The following is an 18,761-nucleotide window of genomic DNA, read 5'->3' as shown; positions in this document are numbered from 1 at the left end:
TTGTCCACAATTCATTCATATATATAGACCTATATATATATATATATATATATATATATATATATATATATATATATATATATATATATATATATATATATATATATTTTTTTTTTTGTGTGTGTGTGTGTGTGTGTGTGTGTGTGTGTGTGTGTGTGTGTGTGTGTGTGTGTGTGAATTTATGGCATTATGGCAATTTTGAGTGAGATGAAAGATAACCGACATAAAATAAATAATTCCAGTGTGCAGGTATTGATTTTACTTTTCTGGTACCAGGCACATGTCATCTGTTGCTCAGGCTTTCACAACAGCACTCATTCACAGTATTAATGAATTCACATTTGTATTATTTTACTGAAAGCAAAAGGATCAAATCTGGACCCTAATATGTATCAAACTGCCACAGATGACCAATATACAGTAAGAAAGAAAATAAAATCTACCATAGCCCTCCATCTTACTACAAATCATATAAACATACAAGTCAAATATCATGTAATGGATCACATGTAGCCTATATTATTCACATATAAAGATTGTGAATGAGGTTGGCTTTCAGAAATTGCCAAGTTAACTTTGTGCCCTCTCAGCACTATTGAAAGTGCAGCGAGAAGCTCCCTCCTTCTGAAACCCATATCTCAAGTGTCATACAGTATTTATAGCCGCGGGCTGGCTGCCAGTGAGGCAACACAACCAATTATTGTACCGACAACATTGCCACAGGATCTCCAAAGTGAGTTAGCGCACATTACCCTGGACCACTGAGAGAGAGAGAGAATGAAACCTGTTTCCCAAAGTGGGTGCCGTGGCACCAGCATCCCTATTCTGGGGGGAAGGTTCACCAAAAATAGCCAATCTACAAGCTCACAACGTGCTGTGATGCCAGTCCGGGGGTGCCGCAGAATATTTTCACATTTGGAATTCATCAATATCACTTCAGCTTAACCACCCTCTATGCACTGTACATGATGAGTTCTGTTTCCATCTACCACAATTCTCTTCACCAAAAATAGCAAATCTACAAGCTCACAAAGTGTCACAACAGCTATTTTTTGTGAACCTTCCCCCCAGAATAGGGATGCTGGGGTTCAAGTGGTTAAACGTCAAGTATAAAGTTATTTTCAGTCTGTTCTGATGGAAACAGATATTTCACCGTGACATACTGTATCCTATAGGGAGAAAGATTTGCATATTTACATAGCGTAATATGATATAAGATTCTAAAGAAAACAACAGTCTACTTCAGTGGTGCCATGGATGAAAGTTATTTACAGGGGCTGACTGACCTAAGTCAAAAAAGTTTGAACTAGAGACACATATCAACAGGCTGTATATGATACAGATAGAAACATCTTTTTTTGTCCATCTTTATTAGTAAACAGTTTGAAAGTTCCCTTTTCAGACATTCAGAAAAACACCAACAACCTTTTCCCCCCAGGCATTGTTTACAATCAATATGAAAAGGTAATAAAAAAGGTAAATACAACAACTACTGTATAATGTCGGATGGAATTACTACAAATAGTGTACAATGGTCTGCTTTGGTCTTAAATCTTGGTAGACCAATAAAATATACTTGTGTTTTCTGCTGGCTAATAAGTCATTGATTTGTGTGCAATTTGATGGTATATACAATGAAAAAATACATAATTAATACATTTGTCACAATCCTAGGACCAGCCCAAGATGTGGTATTTTTCCAGATTGCCCATGTAAAACTGACAATTTCTAAATGAGGGCAATAATATAGTCACAAATCAGTCATTACAAGCGAAATTCAGGCATTTGAAAAGTTATTTAGTAATATCTTATGTTAAATCATTATATTACAGCAATGGTAAAATAAAATAAAAGGTAATTGATGTTTGGTGCAATAAAATGATCTTGACAAAATGAAATTGGCACCAATAATCTGCTTGCAACTTAAAATAACAGGCATGGACAGCAAGAACTCTTAACACCAACATAGTAGAATATCTTTTAACAAGTAAATTCACAGATAATGAGTGCATATTACCAATGACCATGTATTCTCTAAACCAGTCAAGAAATCACTTGGAATAAATGCTGTCTCTCTACTTATCTGGACAATGTTATAACAATTAAAGTTAGGTTAGGTATTGGGGGGCCATGAATACAAAGTGCAGTCTTCAATGTACCAGAGTTATTCCCTTTTAAGTTTTAAATATAATGCACAGCTGAATCAATCCACAGAATCAGCAATGTACTGTAGTATGGGTTGACCTACTGGAATGTGTGGAAAGACGTGTGAATCCAAATCACATGCACAGAAGTTAAGTAATAAGGAGGTAATGCACAAACACATCTGTGTAAGGAACACCCGTTTGACTTTCAGGGCAGTCAGTTCACTACATCACATTGCTCACTTTATCGTCCATCAAAATCAACTGAAAATGTCCTAACACTAAATTGCTATTCAAAGGTCAACATTGACATATGTCTGTATAATCTTAAAGCAACATTGCATTCACTTTTTTCCCCTTTTTTTCCCCCTTACACTGTAATTCGATTCTGGGACTTTAGTATAGTTTAGGTCACATTTTACATATTGCTTGTTGTAATGACAACTATTGCACTCCGTAACAAAAATCCTGAATTAGGCAGCTTTGCTTTTTCTTTTCCACAACTCATCAATAACACGTTCAATTAAAATCACATGAAAGCAAATAAAACAAAAACAAAACAAGTTTGTATTCAAGACCAAAGAGAATACAGAGTACCACCAACATTTCTCATCACTGCTTGTGCAGTACCTGTATGCGTTAGTGACACATAAACCCCTCTTGATTCTTGAGTAGTCTGAAGAGACTATGCTGTTCATGTCTTCTTGTGTCAGTTTTGAAAAAAAGGCAACAGACAGGTAATAGACAAATTATTATCAAAATAAGATGTCCAGAAGGCCTACATTACAGTGTCGTGAATGAACCAATGTACTATGGCATATGAATCAAACATGACAACTGATCAAGAACAAAACTCACACTAACCCTAACCCTAACCCAAATAAGGCAGGTGCTGAGCAGAAAACACAACTTATAAAAGAAAGAAAAACTACTTGAACTTGCTCACTGTTGGGATCCAGTTGAAAACATGCCCTTTATAGCATCCACAAAGTGCATGCATGAGGTTTCGAGCTACATGCTCTTCATCAGACTGTTTGATGAAGCACATGTAGCCCGAAATGTCACAGAGGCACTTTGTGTGTTCAATAAAAGCCACCTCTTATATTATATTGCGGGTAAGCAAATTGGTGCTTTCACTAAATATTCACACAATACGATTTTTATAGATAAAATAATCATCCATAATGTGTATAAAATAACTATGCCAATAAAGGAAAATAAATCTATCAGTTAGAACAGTCAGGTAAGTTCTGAAAATTATATATGTAAGTCTTTAAAACCACAATATCCAAAATCTCAGACAATAAAATGGCATATTGATGATAACGATATATAGAAATATTTCCCAGTCCCACAAGACAGACAGATGGGTGAGTAAAAAATATGGAGAACCGCAACAAGAACCAAGATCATCGAAGGGTCAGCATATCACCATATGAACCATGTCTGTTTCAGCATATAATATTTTCCTCTCAATGTAACGTCACAAGTTCTCCCTGGAACAAATCTAGTTCTCACTTTCTTTTCATCATAGGCCAGGTAGTAAAACTATGTTGGATGTGCTAGCCAGTGTGCTTTTTCTGAGAAATAAAATGAGAAAAAATATGATAAATGTTTATGAGACAATTAAAGAATTTGGCAAGACCTCACAAAACCAGCTTCTCCTGTAAAACTGCTGTAAAATAACAGCAACGGATCAATGATGGACAAGTTTGCCAAAGAACACAAAGTTAAAATGAGATTACAGCAAAATTGAAAGGACAATTAATACTGTAAAACAGCTGGCATAATATTCTCTGAGCAAGGCAGGGCAAATCATAGAAAGAATTCTAGGGCTTGGCTCAATTTTTCAAATGAGTAAAAAATTTAGGCCTGGAAAACATGCTTAGGAACGGTATCATGTAGCACATGTGAGGACTGCTGTTCTTGTTATTAAATATAGACAAATCTACAGCATTAGTACTGGCAGATGCTGATCTTTGCAAGACTGTTTTAGGTGACAATGACAGCTAAAATGATATTTACAAGTCCAACAGAGGGGAATAGCATGCCTACAGCTGTCCTGTACTTTGTGGCATTGGGTACTAAACAAGCCATTTATGATGAAAAAAAAAACAAGTTTTAGAGGGCCTATTTGGTTTTTGACTTGAGGAGTGTGTTTTCATAGATTAATGAGGTGTTATATCATATGGGAATCTTCCTCCTTTATGAACCAAACCAGGCAACAACCATCCTTCTGATGAATGTGCAAAAAAGTGTAATGAAAAGGTGACAACAAAGGCATAACATCAAAGTGTTCTTCAAATCAGGAATTCAGGAAAGAACGGGAAGATTGGGAAAATCTTCCCAAGCATGCTTGAGGCAGAGCTCCTTATCAGACGACAGAAGAATTCAATAAGGCAATAACTTAGTTAGAAAATAAATGGTTTGGCAAGGAGGACACAGATCTATAAGCTCACAATGACCCTTTTTCCACCAAAAGAACATTGGTTCTAAAACTGGTTTCGTTCTAGATTAATGTAATTCTTGCTTTCACGGGAACCGGCGGCAATTTTTTGGTTCCAGTTCCGAACCAACTTTTAGGGTTCTGAAACAATTCATTTTCAGTGAAAACACTCAGGAAAAAAGAACTGAACCTGTTCCACCCCAGCGGAAGAGGGACCAACGTGTTGCAGGAGAATGGGGAGATGGTGCCTTACTGCCTTCTACTGATACACAGTAGTAGTAATGTGCGGGTATATTGGAGGACAGGATTCACTGATTCTGGGAGGGCAATATTACATACACTTCAACCAAATAAATAGCATGTTAATGCCAGCATTTGGGTCTAAATCCTAGGAAACACTGTGCCGTTACTTTCAAATCAAACGGCTGTCGATTAAATCAAAATTGGCCATGTATTAATTAATTAATTAATACATTAATTGCATTTACAGATTTCTGTTAACACTTTCTTTTGTTGAAGTGCTTGCTTTCTGTGATGAAAATACAACTAATACATATCGTTGTTCTTGTCGGTACCGTTGCACCCGGTTCTGACTGATGAAGGGGTGTATGGTAGTGTTGGAGTGTCTGTGGCAAGTGGACAGCTATAAAGTGAAGCGGGCCAGGGATACAGGGTCATCAAGGCAAGGCAGGAGTCACGTTGGGACAGTGACGGCCTGGCATCATCAGCAACACGTTCTGCGGGATTCTGATGCCTGGCGTCCCAATTTAAAACTCTTTCCTGCCGCTCCGCCCGCTGCATCCAGAACAGGTATCCGCTGGCCTGTGACAACATTAAGTATGCATACACACAGACACAGACAGATATGGCGGGGGAAAAATTATTCCAACATTTTAACTAAATTAAGAATGTCATAATAGAATATTATTAGCAATTGTAGACCACACATTCAAGCTACCGTAACTCAGCAAAGCTAGACATCCATGTAAATGATAGCAATAATGCTGAACTTGTTGTTCAGTAGCACTATGAGAATCAGTAGGGATCAGCAGATGTCCAAGTCACTGACAGCAAACAAGTGCACTCACTTATCTCTATGAAGACCTCATTGATGTTAATTGCATTCTTGGCACTGGCTTCCACAAAGATGGCATGGATGGAGTCAGCATAATCCTTGGCATCTTTCTCTGACACTTCCCTGGGAACACGTGAGGTGCAGCATGTCAAAGGTACATTACTGCAATAAGGTTTTGTAATTACATCATGTTTGTTTTTATAACATTTTAGTTTACGGGTTGTCTGACTGTCTGTGCGTCCCGACCTTGTGAACATAATATATCAGGACACCTTGAGGGAATTTCATTACAATTGGCACAAACATCCACTTGGACTCATGGGTGAACTGATTACACAGTGGTCAAAGGTCAAGGTCACTGTGTGACCTCAAAAACATCTTTATTAAATTCCTTTAAAGTCCTCACTACATATTCTATGAGTTTAGACAGACGTGGATGTAAACGCAACTAATAGGCGGAGGCATACAACCGCAATGTGGTTTAAATAGGTTTTACAGACCGGAAGACTTCCCAATTTCATGGATGATATAATCACCACATGCACTTCACTAACTGTTATTTGGGAGATTTATCAATTTTGTGGTTGATACAGGCTAACCACAAGATCAATTTCCACCAACAAAAATGGAAAGAGAGAAGAACAAAGGAGACTGTTAAGAGATTTTCCATTGGTATTGCACGTATTGTTTATCGTCCACTATGAATGACCACGGCATTCGCAGTAAAGTACAACTGTCATACAGTAATACTGCCATACAATCCCCTTAACAATCATAAGTTCAACCACAAATGCTGAGTGGGGTGAGAGGCCGTCAGCTGATATTACACAACAGCTTATTCAAATAATATTGAATATCAATCAGTTTTGAAACCCGGATTCCTTCATGTGAGATGGAATTTACTCCAGGACTGCTTCAATTTATGTGGTATTCCTTGGATGGAAATCAAATATCTTTCTGATGATGGAAGGTAATGACCTTTCAAGCACAATGACTCAAACTTTTCAGCCGCTACCCCTATCATATACTGCATTCATCTCACTCCATGTTGTACTGTACGTGGAGAAACTCAACTAGACATATTTTAATCTATTGGAGTTAACTCATCCTGAATATATTGTATAAAAATAATAAAATCCTTGTGTGGGTGTGGGATGATTTGGTGCCGTTATGTATGGAGTCCTACTGCAGCATTGTTTATTGCACAGACTAGTCGTTCCCAATCAGTGTGGCAAGGCACACTGGTGTGCCGTGAAACATGATTCTGTGACAACAATACAAAACGTTATTACTTATTTTTTAAATTGACAATAGACTTACTCTGTGCACATTCATTTCCCAATACAGAGGCAAATTCGATATACTAAAAGATATTTAAAACTTTTTATTTGGGGCCTGGTGTACAAGATATTGTACACTGCACCACTAAAAGATACCCTTGTACTTGACAAAATACTTCCAAAAGGTCAAGGATGTCCACAATTACAACACCAGAGGCAGCTCCACAGATCACGTTCAACCCAGATTCATTCTCCTGCTATACCACTTGAATGTGGAATGCCCTACCGAAGGCCTTAAAGGAGTGGAAATCCCTACTTTCCTTTAAAACCGCTCTGAAAAGCCCCTTTTCGACTGCAGCTTTAGCACTGCACTACACAACACTACGCACCACCCTGCTCAGACCTACTCTAGATTGGATACTTTTTAGTACCACGTTTAGTACCACTTTCACACCACTCTACCCAGGTCCTTGTAGTGTAAAACCTGGCACAAGTGGGCGGTGTGGAGTGGTGTGGTGTTGGGCCTTGTCAGGCAGCTGCTACTCGTAACTGGCAACAGTAAACTTAGCCTAACCTTAACTCTCCCTGATCTTTGTATTTGAATATACCATTTATTTTTGCATCGTGTTTTTACAACTTTTTTTCTTCTTATTTTCTCTGCATAGTACTGTGTTTTATCTGTCTGTCATTCAATGTTATATGAGTTAAAAAAAAGGATCTAGTGCTTACTTGAGCTTATCCTTTTAGTTGACCTTGTACCAGTGAACTGTACTGTCATGATGAAACTGTACCTTTTTCTATGCAAACTTATAATAAATTCTTCAAGCAATCAATCAGTAAGATGACATAAACATTTACAGAGTTATAGACACTTTTTCTTTTCAAGTATATAAATACAGGTGTGCCTTGAGATTTTGACTTGCCCTTTGGTGTGCCTTGAACACAAAACCACTGGTACAGTATAGACAAGGGAGGTTTACCTGGCATCAGCTAGATCACACTTGTTGCCAGCAATAGCCACTACTATGTTGGGTGGACCGTGTTGACGCAGCTCCTTTACCCAATTCTTCAGGGTCTGGAAGGACTCCTGGGAACACATAATGGTAAGACAGGCAATATTAAACGGGAAGTCAAAGACAGGCAATATTAAACGGGAAGTCATCATGCAAAATGATTGAGGGAAAAACAACAAACCTGCTGGCTATGCAGGTTAATTACTCATTTAGCTGAACAGGAGTAAGGTGGAGTGCTATGATATCTCTGTTTAATGAAGTGTGAATCCATTCATGCTGTGTTGTGAGAGGCAGAGCAACTGTTTACAGGTGCCTAGTAGTACTAGAAATCAATTAAAATATACCAACAGTATGTAGTTCTTTCATTATTTCTTTTATCTCACTCAATGATGATTAGTACTATTTAAAAAGCACTTTAAACAAGGTAATAAGGTGCCTACAATTAAAGACACATAACACAATTATTTAATACATTTTAGTAATGGAATAATTGGAAATAATATTTCTAAGATGTTCCATTTACTCCACCAAACTGAGAAATTGTCTTTGTTCCACATTATCTATACAAAGTTATATTTTTGACAGCTCCTGAGTTCAGATAACAGCATTTACTGTACCATAATTTTTACTTTAGCACTTTAGTTCACTATAGTTTTATGGTTTAAATGAATAATTAACAGATTAATTAATTGAAAAGTATAGTCACAGGCCTATACTAATGGACCGGACAGTGAGAGTAGACTGTTGTGGGTGACTTTACCTCTTTAGTGATGTCATAAACAATGATGGCTGCCGCAGAGCCTCTGTAGTACATTGGCGCCAGAGCACGAAACTATGGGAAGACAAAGGAAGATTGAGGATGAGATAAATAACGTTGAGTAATGTCCTGTAGTCATTCTTCAAAGAAAGGGGTCTGTCTGTCCGCTGGACCAAGAGGAGACATGGCCACCTATAGCCTCCTACAGAGTTTTATCTCTGACTAGACCAGGCCCTCTATACGGAGGCTATTAGGTCTACTTATTAGCTTCTTTTGTCCATGTGAAACTGTACATTACATTTACAATAAAAGCAGAGACAGAGACTTCAGTACTTAATATCCTCTAAAGACAAAGTTAGTGCCAATGCTTGGCTTCACTTTGAAGACTATTTATCTGGATGCCCTCCCAAATATTTGTACTTTGACATGCATGGAGTAAAAGAAGGTTATCCAAATAGCATTTATGTTACAACAAGACTGCCATAAAGCATCAAGTTCATGACTCCCACACTGACAAATTCTAGACATTCGATATGCTATAAATAGTCTGTCACATAGTAAAACATCAAGTATGGTCACTATGGAGACAACATCCCACTGATCCCAGGGTGCTTCATCAAACCGAATTATATAAAACACTGACTTGAAACAGAGCATAAACGTAAGCAACAAAGAAACCAAAGCATGACGTTAATAAACCAAAAGGCCCCATGTTCCGAGCCCATAAGCCAAGTGGGCTTTATTTAAATGGAGTATGGCAAGCCTTTCCACCAAGAACTCACACATGTGTTAGCCATCAGGAGAAAGATGAGCAGAATGTGTCAAAGACACTTAGCATTTTGATATTTATGGACGACTATACATTTGGTCTTAGCCCAATACAAAGCCCTGTATAATCAAAACAATCTGTGCATAATTTCCAAATCCATAGTTGGGAAAGGGGATGGGGCAACGGGGGATTCTGATGTTTGCCACGTCTTGGCATTTCCATGTCAAATATTTTCCAACGCTTAGTAAAACCTCACATTCAACAATTAGCCTATTATCATAATATTTCAAACGGAATTTAGGTTATTCTCATGTAGAGCATGGCAAACTTTATTTTGGACCACTAATGGTTGTAAGATGAGGCTGGGTCAACATCCAGCAGTTGAAACAGCTCACAGATGTAACAGCATCTGACTTGGCCGAATTTGTCAATAGACAGGCATTAATGACACCCTCAAACTAAAAGAAGACAGGCTCTACACAGTAAAATCCAGAAAGTTTAAAAACGTGACCTTAGAGTTGGCCTAAATAGTGTTGATTCAGAATATTGCTGTGTAGATCTAACTAGAAATTTTAAACAAAAATAGGAATAAGGCTACTTTTCCCCCAAAACTGTCTTTGCTTTTTATGTCATTGCATTCAAGACCACCCCTCCCCCCATTCAATATGATTGAACTGTCAAGTACATTCAATTAATTTGCTAATAATTTGATATGTACATTATTAACTAATGAAATTAATTTTAAAACAAGCATGTCCAATCTCAAAAAAGTTCACATGGAATGACCCTGCCTTTCCCGCCAATTTCATTTTCCCTTACAATAAGAAGGAATAAATTATCCATCATAGAGTGACACAGTTACCTCAGGAAAGCACACATTCCACATAATTATAGTTGTTACTGGCCCTGAGTCCACCAAACGTAGTCCAACTCTGGATATTTGGCAAAGGCAGTGAAGAGAATGCTGTCTGTCTCGCTGGCTAGTGCCGGTGGTGCAGCTAAAAGCTACGCTACAGCCAGTCCTGTGTGGTCTCTCCGCCTTCACCCAGGGAGCATTTCACAGCGAGGCCAGACCAGACATCTGGCCACACGGCAGCCCTGAAAACAGCTCTAACGCTACCCAGTGCATGCTGATTAATTACTGAAACCAGAAGTCTGGCACTCAATGAAAGAAGCCCTTCCATGCCAGGGGATGCAAGTTCGCCTTGCTTGTTTTCTATGACGAGGAATGGTCAGAGAGTAAAGAAGGTCCAGATAAGGTGTTGACAGCGGAGCTGAGATGCACCACTGACGTCCCATATGGTCTGGGGGGTGGATTAGGGAGGTTGTGGACTGTGGAATCACAGAGCTCTCTTCCTGTGCCGTCTTTCCTTCCATGTGCATTCAGCTGGCCTAAGTGAAGTGCTCCAGGTTTTGATAAGAAAAAGCTCAATCAAGGTTATAAATCAAGCAACGAAAGGCTTAGTATGAAGGGGGAAAAAAACTTGTACACACACACACACACACACACACACACACACACACACACACACACACACACACAACCGTGTGTGTGTGTGTGTGTGTGTGTGTGTGTGTGTGTGTGTGTGTGTGTGTGTGTGTGTGTGTGTGTATATATATATATATATATATATATATATATATATATATATATATATATATATATATATATACACACACACACACACACACACACACACACACACACACACATTTCTTTTCTCTCTTTTTTTCCAGTCACAGCTGCAAGCCACTTGGTAGACTAGGCAAGTGGAGGCCACATTGGAGAGAGGGAAAAGAATAGTGGGAATGGAAGTCAGGCAGGGAAGGAATCTTAAATGAAGAGTTACTGTAGTAAGAGACAGAAAGAAATAACTCAGCAGAAAAGAGAGAGAGAGAGCAAGGTGACCAGTGAAAGTGCTGAGGCAACGAAACAAGAGAGAAAGTCCACTTTGACATCGAGTGGCAGGGACTTGCAGATAGGACATGGCAGCAGCAGGGACCACTGACCTGAGACAGCTCAAGTTCAACCTTTCATATCTTAAACGGAGCATCACTTACAGTAATATGTGTAAGGCCATGGCACAGTAGAGCAAAAGGGGGGATGAGGACAAAACATACACGTGGTTGTTTTGCCTCACCCTTCATCAGGGGACACAGTGACAGGGAATGAACCCGTTGTTAAAAGCAGATGACTGCATCTGGAAAATAAAGGGAATGGAGAAACAAAAGGGGAAAGGGAACTGCTTGTTCATACAGTGAAATGTAGGATGTGGGATGTCCAGCTGAGTCAAAAGAGAAAACGGTTCCCCTTTCCTCCTGTCTAGGTCTGAGTCTTGCATGCACAGGCAGAACTGCTGATGTGATAACATACCAAGACTCATAGCCTCATATAGTTCTCAAATCCGATATCATATTAAATTGTGTATTTCATACACTCTCCCTGTGTGGTCTACTATCGTGTTCAACTTCTGACTGATGACAAACGCCTACACTTGACAGCTCAAAGGAATACACAGCACAGCATGCACGGAAATGGATAACATAAGTGATCAGAGTATAGGCTAAACATGCACTTTTTCCAGGTGCTGCTGAGTCAAAGAAATCTTGTCCATTCAGAAACAGATTTGCAGCACTGTGGATGCTCCCAATCAATATACCCCTATCTAAAGAAATAAAACTTGTGGAATTGATTTGGAGCATCCACAGTGTTGCAAGTCATTTCAACTAAATGGAAAGACAGTGTATCGGGTGCTAGTGTCACAAGTTATCAGTCCTAACCTGCATGTGAACACAGAGATGCACGGATGGATGGACGGACGGACGGACGGACGGACGGACGGACGGACGGACGGACAGACGGACGGACAGACAGACAGACAGACGGACAGACAGACAGACAGAAAAGATAAGACAATGGCAAAGAAAGGACACAAGAGAGCAAGGAAGAGCTAAATAGCAAAAGAGAGATTGAATGATATCATCTGCAAGACTAAACAGACAACCCTGACTGAGCTAGACTAAACTCATCACACCATTAGCTGCCATTTAAGCTGTGGAAAATGGGCCTTAAGTGAAAGTACTAAAGAGTGGGCCATTAAGGGGCAGAATTTGACCTATAAAAAGTAGTTAAACACTGCCCCCTATCAGAAATGATCTATTACTGCAGCAAGCTTTCCCCTAGACTGAGTCTTGATTGATTGAAGACTTTATTAGAAGTTTGCATAGGAAAAGGTACAGTTTCATGACGGCACAGTTCACTGGTACAAGGTCTACTAAAAGGAGATCCATGAAAAGACTAAGCTTATTTCCACTGGAAACCATTGAAGTATCTCATATAACATTGAATGACAGACAAATAGAACACAGTACTATGCAGTAGATATGTAAAGAAAAACAAAAAAAAAACAGTAAGTCTAAATAAACAGTATATACAAAGAAGGGGCAGGGGAGGGTAGGGTTGGGCTAGGTTAGTTTTTTACCAGTTGCGAATGGCTGCTGCCTGTAAGTGATTCTTCAGGGCAATTTTAAAGGATGCTAGTGATCCACACTCCTTTATGACCTTCGGTAAGGCTTTCCACATTTTGGTGGTATAGCAGAAAAAAGAGTTTGACCCTTTGTTGGTTTTGACTCTGGGTTGAAAGTGATCTGTGGCGCTGCCTCTGGTGTTGTAATTATGGACATCCTTAATGTTTATAAAGTATTTTGACAGGTACTTGGGTATCATAGTGGTGTAGTGTATCTTGTACACCAGGCCCATTGCAAGTTGCTGTACTCTGTCATCTACTCTGAGCCACCCCACTCTTAACTGGTGAGTAGCGGTGAGGTGAGTCTGATAGGGAAGGTGAAGTAGGACCCTAATTAGTTTATTTTGGGCTGTTTGGAGTTTAGTTTTCAGGGCTTGTGGGGCGTCACGATACCATACGTGGACTCCGTAGTCAAAGAGGGGCTGGATTATTGCACCAGCTATGGTCTTCAGTGTGTTGAAATTGACCATTGGGGCGATCCTCTGTAGGAAACGAGTTCGTTGGTTGATTTTATTTATTACTTTAGAAGTCATCTTTTCACTGGAAAGATTAGCTTCAAGGATACATCCTAAGTAAGAGATTTCGTTTTTTCGTGTTATGACCTTGTCACCCACTTTGATTGTGAAGTTATCGACTTTTTTGAGGTTATGATTTGATCCAAAGAGGATGGACTTTTCCCAGGTGAATTGATAATTTGTTGTCATTAAGCCATGTGCAGATCTTACTTAGTTCAGAGTTAAGTGTCTTTTCAACCTGCAAGTGGTCCTTGCCCGAGACTAGGAGAGCCGAGTCATCCGCGAACAGGAACAGGTTGCAGTCACAAGCAGATGCCATGTCGTTCACGTATATTAGGAACAACAGAGGTCCCAGTATGCTACCTTGAGGAACACCACAGCTTACTGGGAGGGGGGGACAGGGTACCGTTAATCTCCACCACCTGTTCCCTCCCCACCAGGTAAGATTGCATCCAACTCACTGCTGCGCTGTCAAGACCGATGGCTTTTAGTTTCTCAATCAGAATAGAATGATTTACGGTGTCAAATGCCTTCTGGAGGTCCATCATGACCATGCCACTATATTTGCCGTCATCCGCCTCGCGTTTGATTTGGTCAGTCAAATACAGAAGGCATGTGTCAGTGGAATGAGATTTTCTGAATCCAGATTGGAACTCGTAAATCAGATTATTCTCATCGAGATATCTTGCTATCTGTTCGTAGACTATTTTCTCCATGACTTTGGATATGGAGCTAAGAATGGAAACGGGACGGTAGTTTCCAGGGTCTAGTTTGCTACCTTTTTTATGCAGGGGGGTTACTTTTGCTAGTTTGAAGTCCTGTGGGACATGACCCTGTTCGATGGAAAGGTTAATTATGTGGGTAATGATCGGTGCAATGGTGGCGGCTGAATCTCTGAGAAATCTAGCTGGAATTTTATCAAGGCCAGTGGCCTTGTGTTGAGGTAGGGCGCTCAGTTTTTTAAACACTTCATCAGTTGTCACTGTGGCAAGTTTAAAACTGTCTTTTCTGACGCCCAGTTTATTGTAGAATTTCTTAACAAATTTTACACCATACCGCCCTGATGGGGCTAATTCATCAATTAATTCATCAATTAATTGTAGTTTTGTCACATTCTAAGAACCAATGTATTGGAAGGAGCAGAATACCTTTGAACCTTACTACACCACTACTTATCAACTAATTACATGGTTTATAGAGGTTTTCAAAAGTCCAACTCAAACACACTTTGAGGACTGTTACTTTCAAGATGAACGGACAGTTGTTTTTTTCCCAAGACCTCTTCACCCAATTAAAGTACTATCCAACTCACAAGCCACACCTCTCTTTGGATATAACTATGGTAGCAATATTACTGTCAACATATCTTAACATTAGCCCATGTTTTGTGAGAGCACACTCTCACTTTTCTTAAAGGACCATACAGGCGATCTAGCATGTTTAGCCAATTGACTACGGTACAATTTGATCACCCATGTCCCTATGAAAGTCTTTGCATGCCACTGTAATATAGTGACAATATATCAATGCAGCAAAGCATTTATATTATTACATTTCAGCAGTGAAATGTCAGTCACATCTTAAAATAGAAAAAGGTGTTCAAACTCAACTAGAGACAATGCATATTACATACTAACTAACTAACTTGGATGCAAAAACAAGCTAGCTTAAACTACATACTTTGGTCATGATGTCAAGTTTAATAGAGAGGAGACAGATGTGATGATGTGTGATCACAGAGTTAAATTCAAAAACATGTACAGTGTATACCAAACTAGTTTCACCTATGGAAGGATTAACCTTTGATAAGTTACAAAAAGTGTATACCTATTATATTGGGCGCTATATGACAGTGACGCATGTCAGTCATATTAAGTGAATATACATGGCATGTTCCGTTATTGGGATATAAAGCTAGAAGATAGGACCCTGAGAACATAGGATTGACATATTAATAATTGATTGACGTATTGACGTATTAACTATACAGTGACGTACAGTCAACATTGACTCAATAAATCAGGTACATTCTGAAACATTTAAATTGTAAACAAACACATACACAGACATTTACTGACATGGCATTTTTTGATGCTTGACCATATCGAATATCCAATTTGTTCGGGGCCATAAAAGGTCTTGTAGCTCGGTACCCAGTCCTATGTTTATGTACAAGATAGATAATATGCACTGGTGCCGGTATGAATATGTATTTAGACATGAGCATTATCCAATCTAAGCACTAATCAGCACAATTTGTTATACTAATTTAAGCACCAACCTGACCTTGAAAATAAAGCAGTCAAATGTGAACATATTGAAGGATTTTCGGCACAAACCATATTAACGCAACCGTATAGAGCCAGTTATGCAATTATGGTTATGCTAGCTCTTTAATGTCAAGTTTTATAATCACCTCAATTCCTCAAAAGAAAAGAAAATTAATCATTGAAATATATTTTACTGACCCGCTCTTGCCCTGCTGTATCCCAGATGAGGAACTTGTGCAGTTCATTTTGGTATTGCACTGTCTTGGTCATGAAAGATGCCCTGCAAGATAGACACTTTTGTATAAATAGAAAGACTGCTGTAGTGGTCACAGACCGAATCTGAAATCTGTATCCTCAGACAGTGGTTCTCAAAGAGGGGTTCAGGGAAGCGAATTAAGTTGACCTAGCATTAGTTTAACCACTTTAACCTTATATAAAACTGCCCACAAAAGGTTCGAAAACTTAACGTCGGTTGATTATCTTTCCCCTTCAATAATACCAATTGATTTTGTATTTTATATACATTTATCGTTGATTAGTCACCTTTACAATGAGGACTAACTTGTAAGGATTGTGCAATCGTAGAACAGTTAAACGTGTAAATCCACCAATATTCTTCTGTTGGAAATCGCTCCAGTCCTGGAGCAACATTCTTGAGTTTGTGTATGCCAAAGCAGCAACACTGCCCCATGGAAAGATGCCACATTTGTCCGTGTAATGGGGCAAGTGGAAGCTGGCGTTTCGTTATGCAGAGTGGCAGCATTATTTGATGTCAGCCCAGGTGCTGGCAGGTGTGTGTCAGTCACAGGTGTGTGACTGGCACCAGAGCATGGGTCCTGCGACTTTGACATCTGTCTGTGGTACCATTGTGCAAAACTTTCCTGTAAATCTCTGGATGAAAGCATATGGTTCCTCAGTGAATCAAGGGTGAGGAACCGGACTTCTAAGAACTTGGTCCTAAGTTTGGATATGGTACCAGGGCTGAGACCAAATAATGCTGCCACTCTGCATAACGGAACACCAGCTTCAACTTGCCCCATTGCACAGGCCTTATCCTGAAGGGACAACAATGGCATCTTTCCATGGAGGCAGTGTTGCTGCTTGGAGCATACACAAACTCAACAAGGTTGCAGGACTCATGCTCAGGTGCAAGTCACACCAGCACGTACTGGCAAGTCGCTCAAAACGAGATCAACAGAAGCATACTGGGTGATTTTGGCAAGGTTTTGGGGTGCACTACCTACATGTTTAGCTGTGTGGCTCATTCCATGATTGCATCGGATCCTTACATGTTATAACTCGTTGTAAAGGTGACTATTCAACGATAGAAATTATATAAAATACAATATCAATTGGTTTTACTGAAGAGGAGAAATAATTGACCAAAGTTACGTTTCCAAGACTTTTTGTGTGCGGTTTACATCAGCTATTGACAATAGTCTATCTACAAGGGTCAGGGGGTTAACGTGTTGATGCCTCACTTTGTTGACACACGTTGTGACGTTGCAGATCAGCTATTTTCAAACAATCTTGAAAAAAATAAAAGCAAAAGTTGTTGAATGATGGGGGTACGAGGACAAATGCATTCATTATTTGCAGGTCCTTAATGAAAAGGTTTGAGAACCACTGTCCTAAGCAGGTTTTGTAACTCACAGAGTATAGACCAGGGTTCTCAAGTGAGCAGGAACTTACCCAATTGTAGGGTTGATATTTGGGTCAAAGCTATCCTCCACAAATCTCCAAACAATACTTGATTTTCCAACCCCAGTGTCCTGAAGAGAGAGAGAGAGAGAAAGCAAAACAAAAAAAAATCTTGCTTATCAAATCTGGACACAAATAAAAGACCCAGCACTGTTCAATCCTGGAATGTGATTGCAACAATGCTGATGGTCTTATTGAGTGAATAACACATTCTCTGGGATCATGTCAGACAGGCCATTCACTATATGTGGATTAAGTTAAGGTAGGCCTAAAGGACAGGCATATTACCTTAGGAAAGGCTCACACTTTGCTTTATATTTTTAAATCTTTTGTTTTAGCAGTAGTTGATGGAGGGAACACAGGTATGGAGAGTTTACTCCTAAGTTATTGTGATGCTGACATGGGTTATTATCAATGGCCACAGTTGCTGAATTAGCTGGGGCTTTTGTATCCCATGTAAGTGAAGGGACATCATCATTCTAATGATTGGCTAATAACCCACTATAACTGATGAAAGTCTTGGCTGGACAAGATCAATAACGTTTCTGGAGACAATATTGTGTGCCTTGTTGTCTCCCACTAGTTCAGAAGGCCATCACATTCATCTCACGTATTAATACATAAGTCAGTATAGCATTTTTAAGGAAGAGCAACATTCAGCATAGCTTCACATGGGGGGGTTCGATTATACAGACAACAGCTACAGCTGGGGGGCTTCCACAGTAAACAAACACGGAACAAATCACAGTGAGCAGTTGCTGATCAAGAACAATCATATAACTTACCCCAAGAAGACAAACTTTTAACTCTCTCAGTGCCATATCGGTCCCTCTAAAAAAATAAGGTGTGATAATGGATGAAGATGATGATGATCATTGAAAGATCTTCTTGCTGATTCTTCGGCTGGTCAGTGTTTAACAATAACTTCCCTTTTCATGAAGGCAAACCGTAGGAAAACACCACATAAGCACATCTCCGCCAGTTGATGAAATTTATCAGTGTTCGTTTGGTATCATGTTTGGATTCTTCTTGTAAACAACAGCTAAACTGCTAACCAGAGAGGTACTGTCTGCCGTCCCATAGCCTAGAGGGGCGGTAGCGCTGTGATTGGGTACAGGATGGGGCTGGGCGCACGTTCCAGCTTTCAGAATATCATAAAGCATTTTTAAACGTAGAATAATAACTTTACTCCAGTGAATAATAGGTCCGTTTCTACTAGTATTTAATATTTAAAGTTACAATAATGTAATAATATTGTACACTT

The 18,761-nt window shown here is 39.4% G+C and overlaps 1 protein-coding gene across 1 annotated transcript; it reads right to left on the bottom strand.

Annotated features, from left to right (window-relative positions):
• Positions 1-1,400: 1,400 nt before the first annotated feature.
• Positions 1,401-18,506, bottom strand: rab22a (RAB22A, member RAS oncogene family). Its single transcript, XM_080727538.1, has 7 exons — positions 18,283-18,506; positions 17,489-17,568; positions 15,995-16,076; positions 8,719-8,790; positions 7,926-8,032; positions 5,679-5,788; positions 1,401-5,412 (listed from the first exon to the last, which is right to left on the bottom strand). Exons 1-7 carry the CDS (start codon positions 18,316-18,318, stop codon positions 5,315-5,317), a joined length of 585 nt encoding a protein of 194 aa, XP_080583664.1. The 5' UTR covers positions 18,319-18,506; the 3' UTR covers positions 1,401-5,314.
• Between the last annotated feature and the right edge of the window lie 255 nt (positions 18,507-18,761).

This window comes from Nannobrachium achirus (genome assembly GCF_963921795.1).
Source record: "Nannobrachium achirus genome assembly, chromosome: 6".
Classification (NCBI taxonomy): Eukaryota; Metazoa; Chordata; class Actinopteri; order Myctophiformes; family Myctophidae; genus Nannobrachium; species Nannobrachium achirus.
Note: the sequence above shows the minus strand (reverse complement) of the source record. Positions and strands in the feature narration are given on the sequence as shown.

Excerpts from the sequence above, each read along its gene's own strand:
- rab22a (XM_080727538.1), bottom strand. The coding sequence starts at position 18,318 with ATGGCACTGAGAGAGTTAAAAGTTTGTCTTCTTGGG. Across the intron at positions 16,077-17,488 it reads AATATCAACCCTACAATTGG|GGCATCTTTCATGACCAAGA; the intron begins GTAAGTTCCTGC and ends TCTATCTTGCAG. Across the intron at positions 8,791-15,994 it reads ATACAGCAGGGCAAGAGCGG|TTTCGTGCTCTGGCGCCAAT; the intron begins GTCAGTAAAATA and ends GTCTTCCCATAG.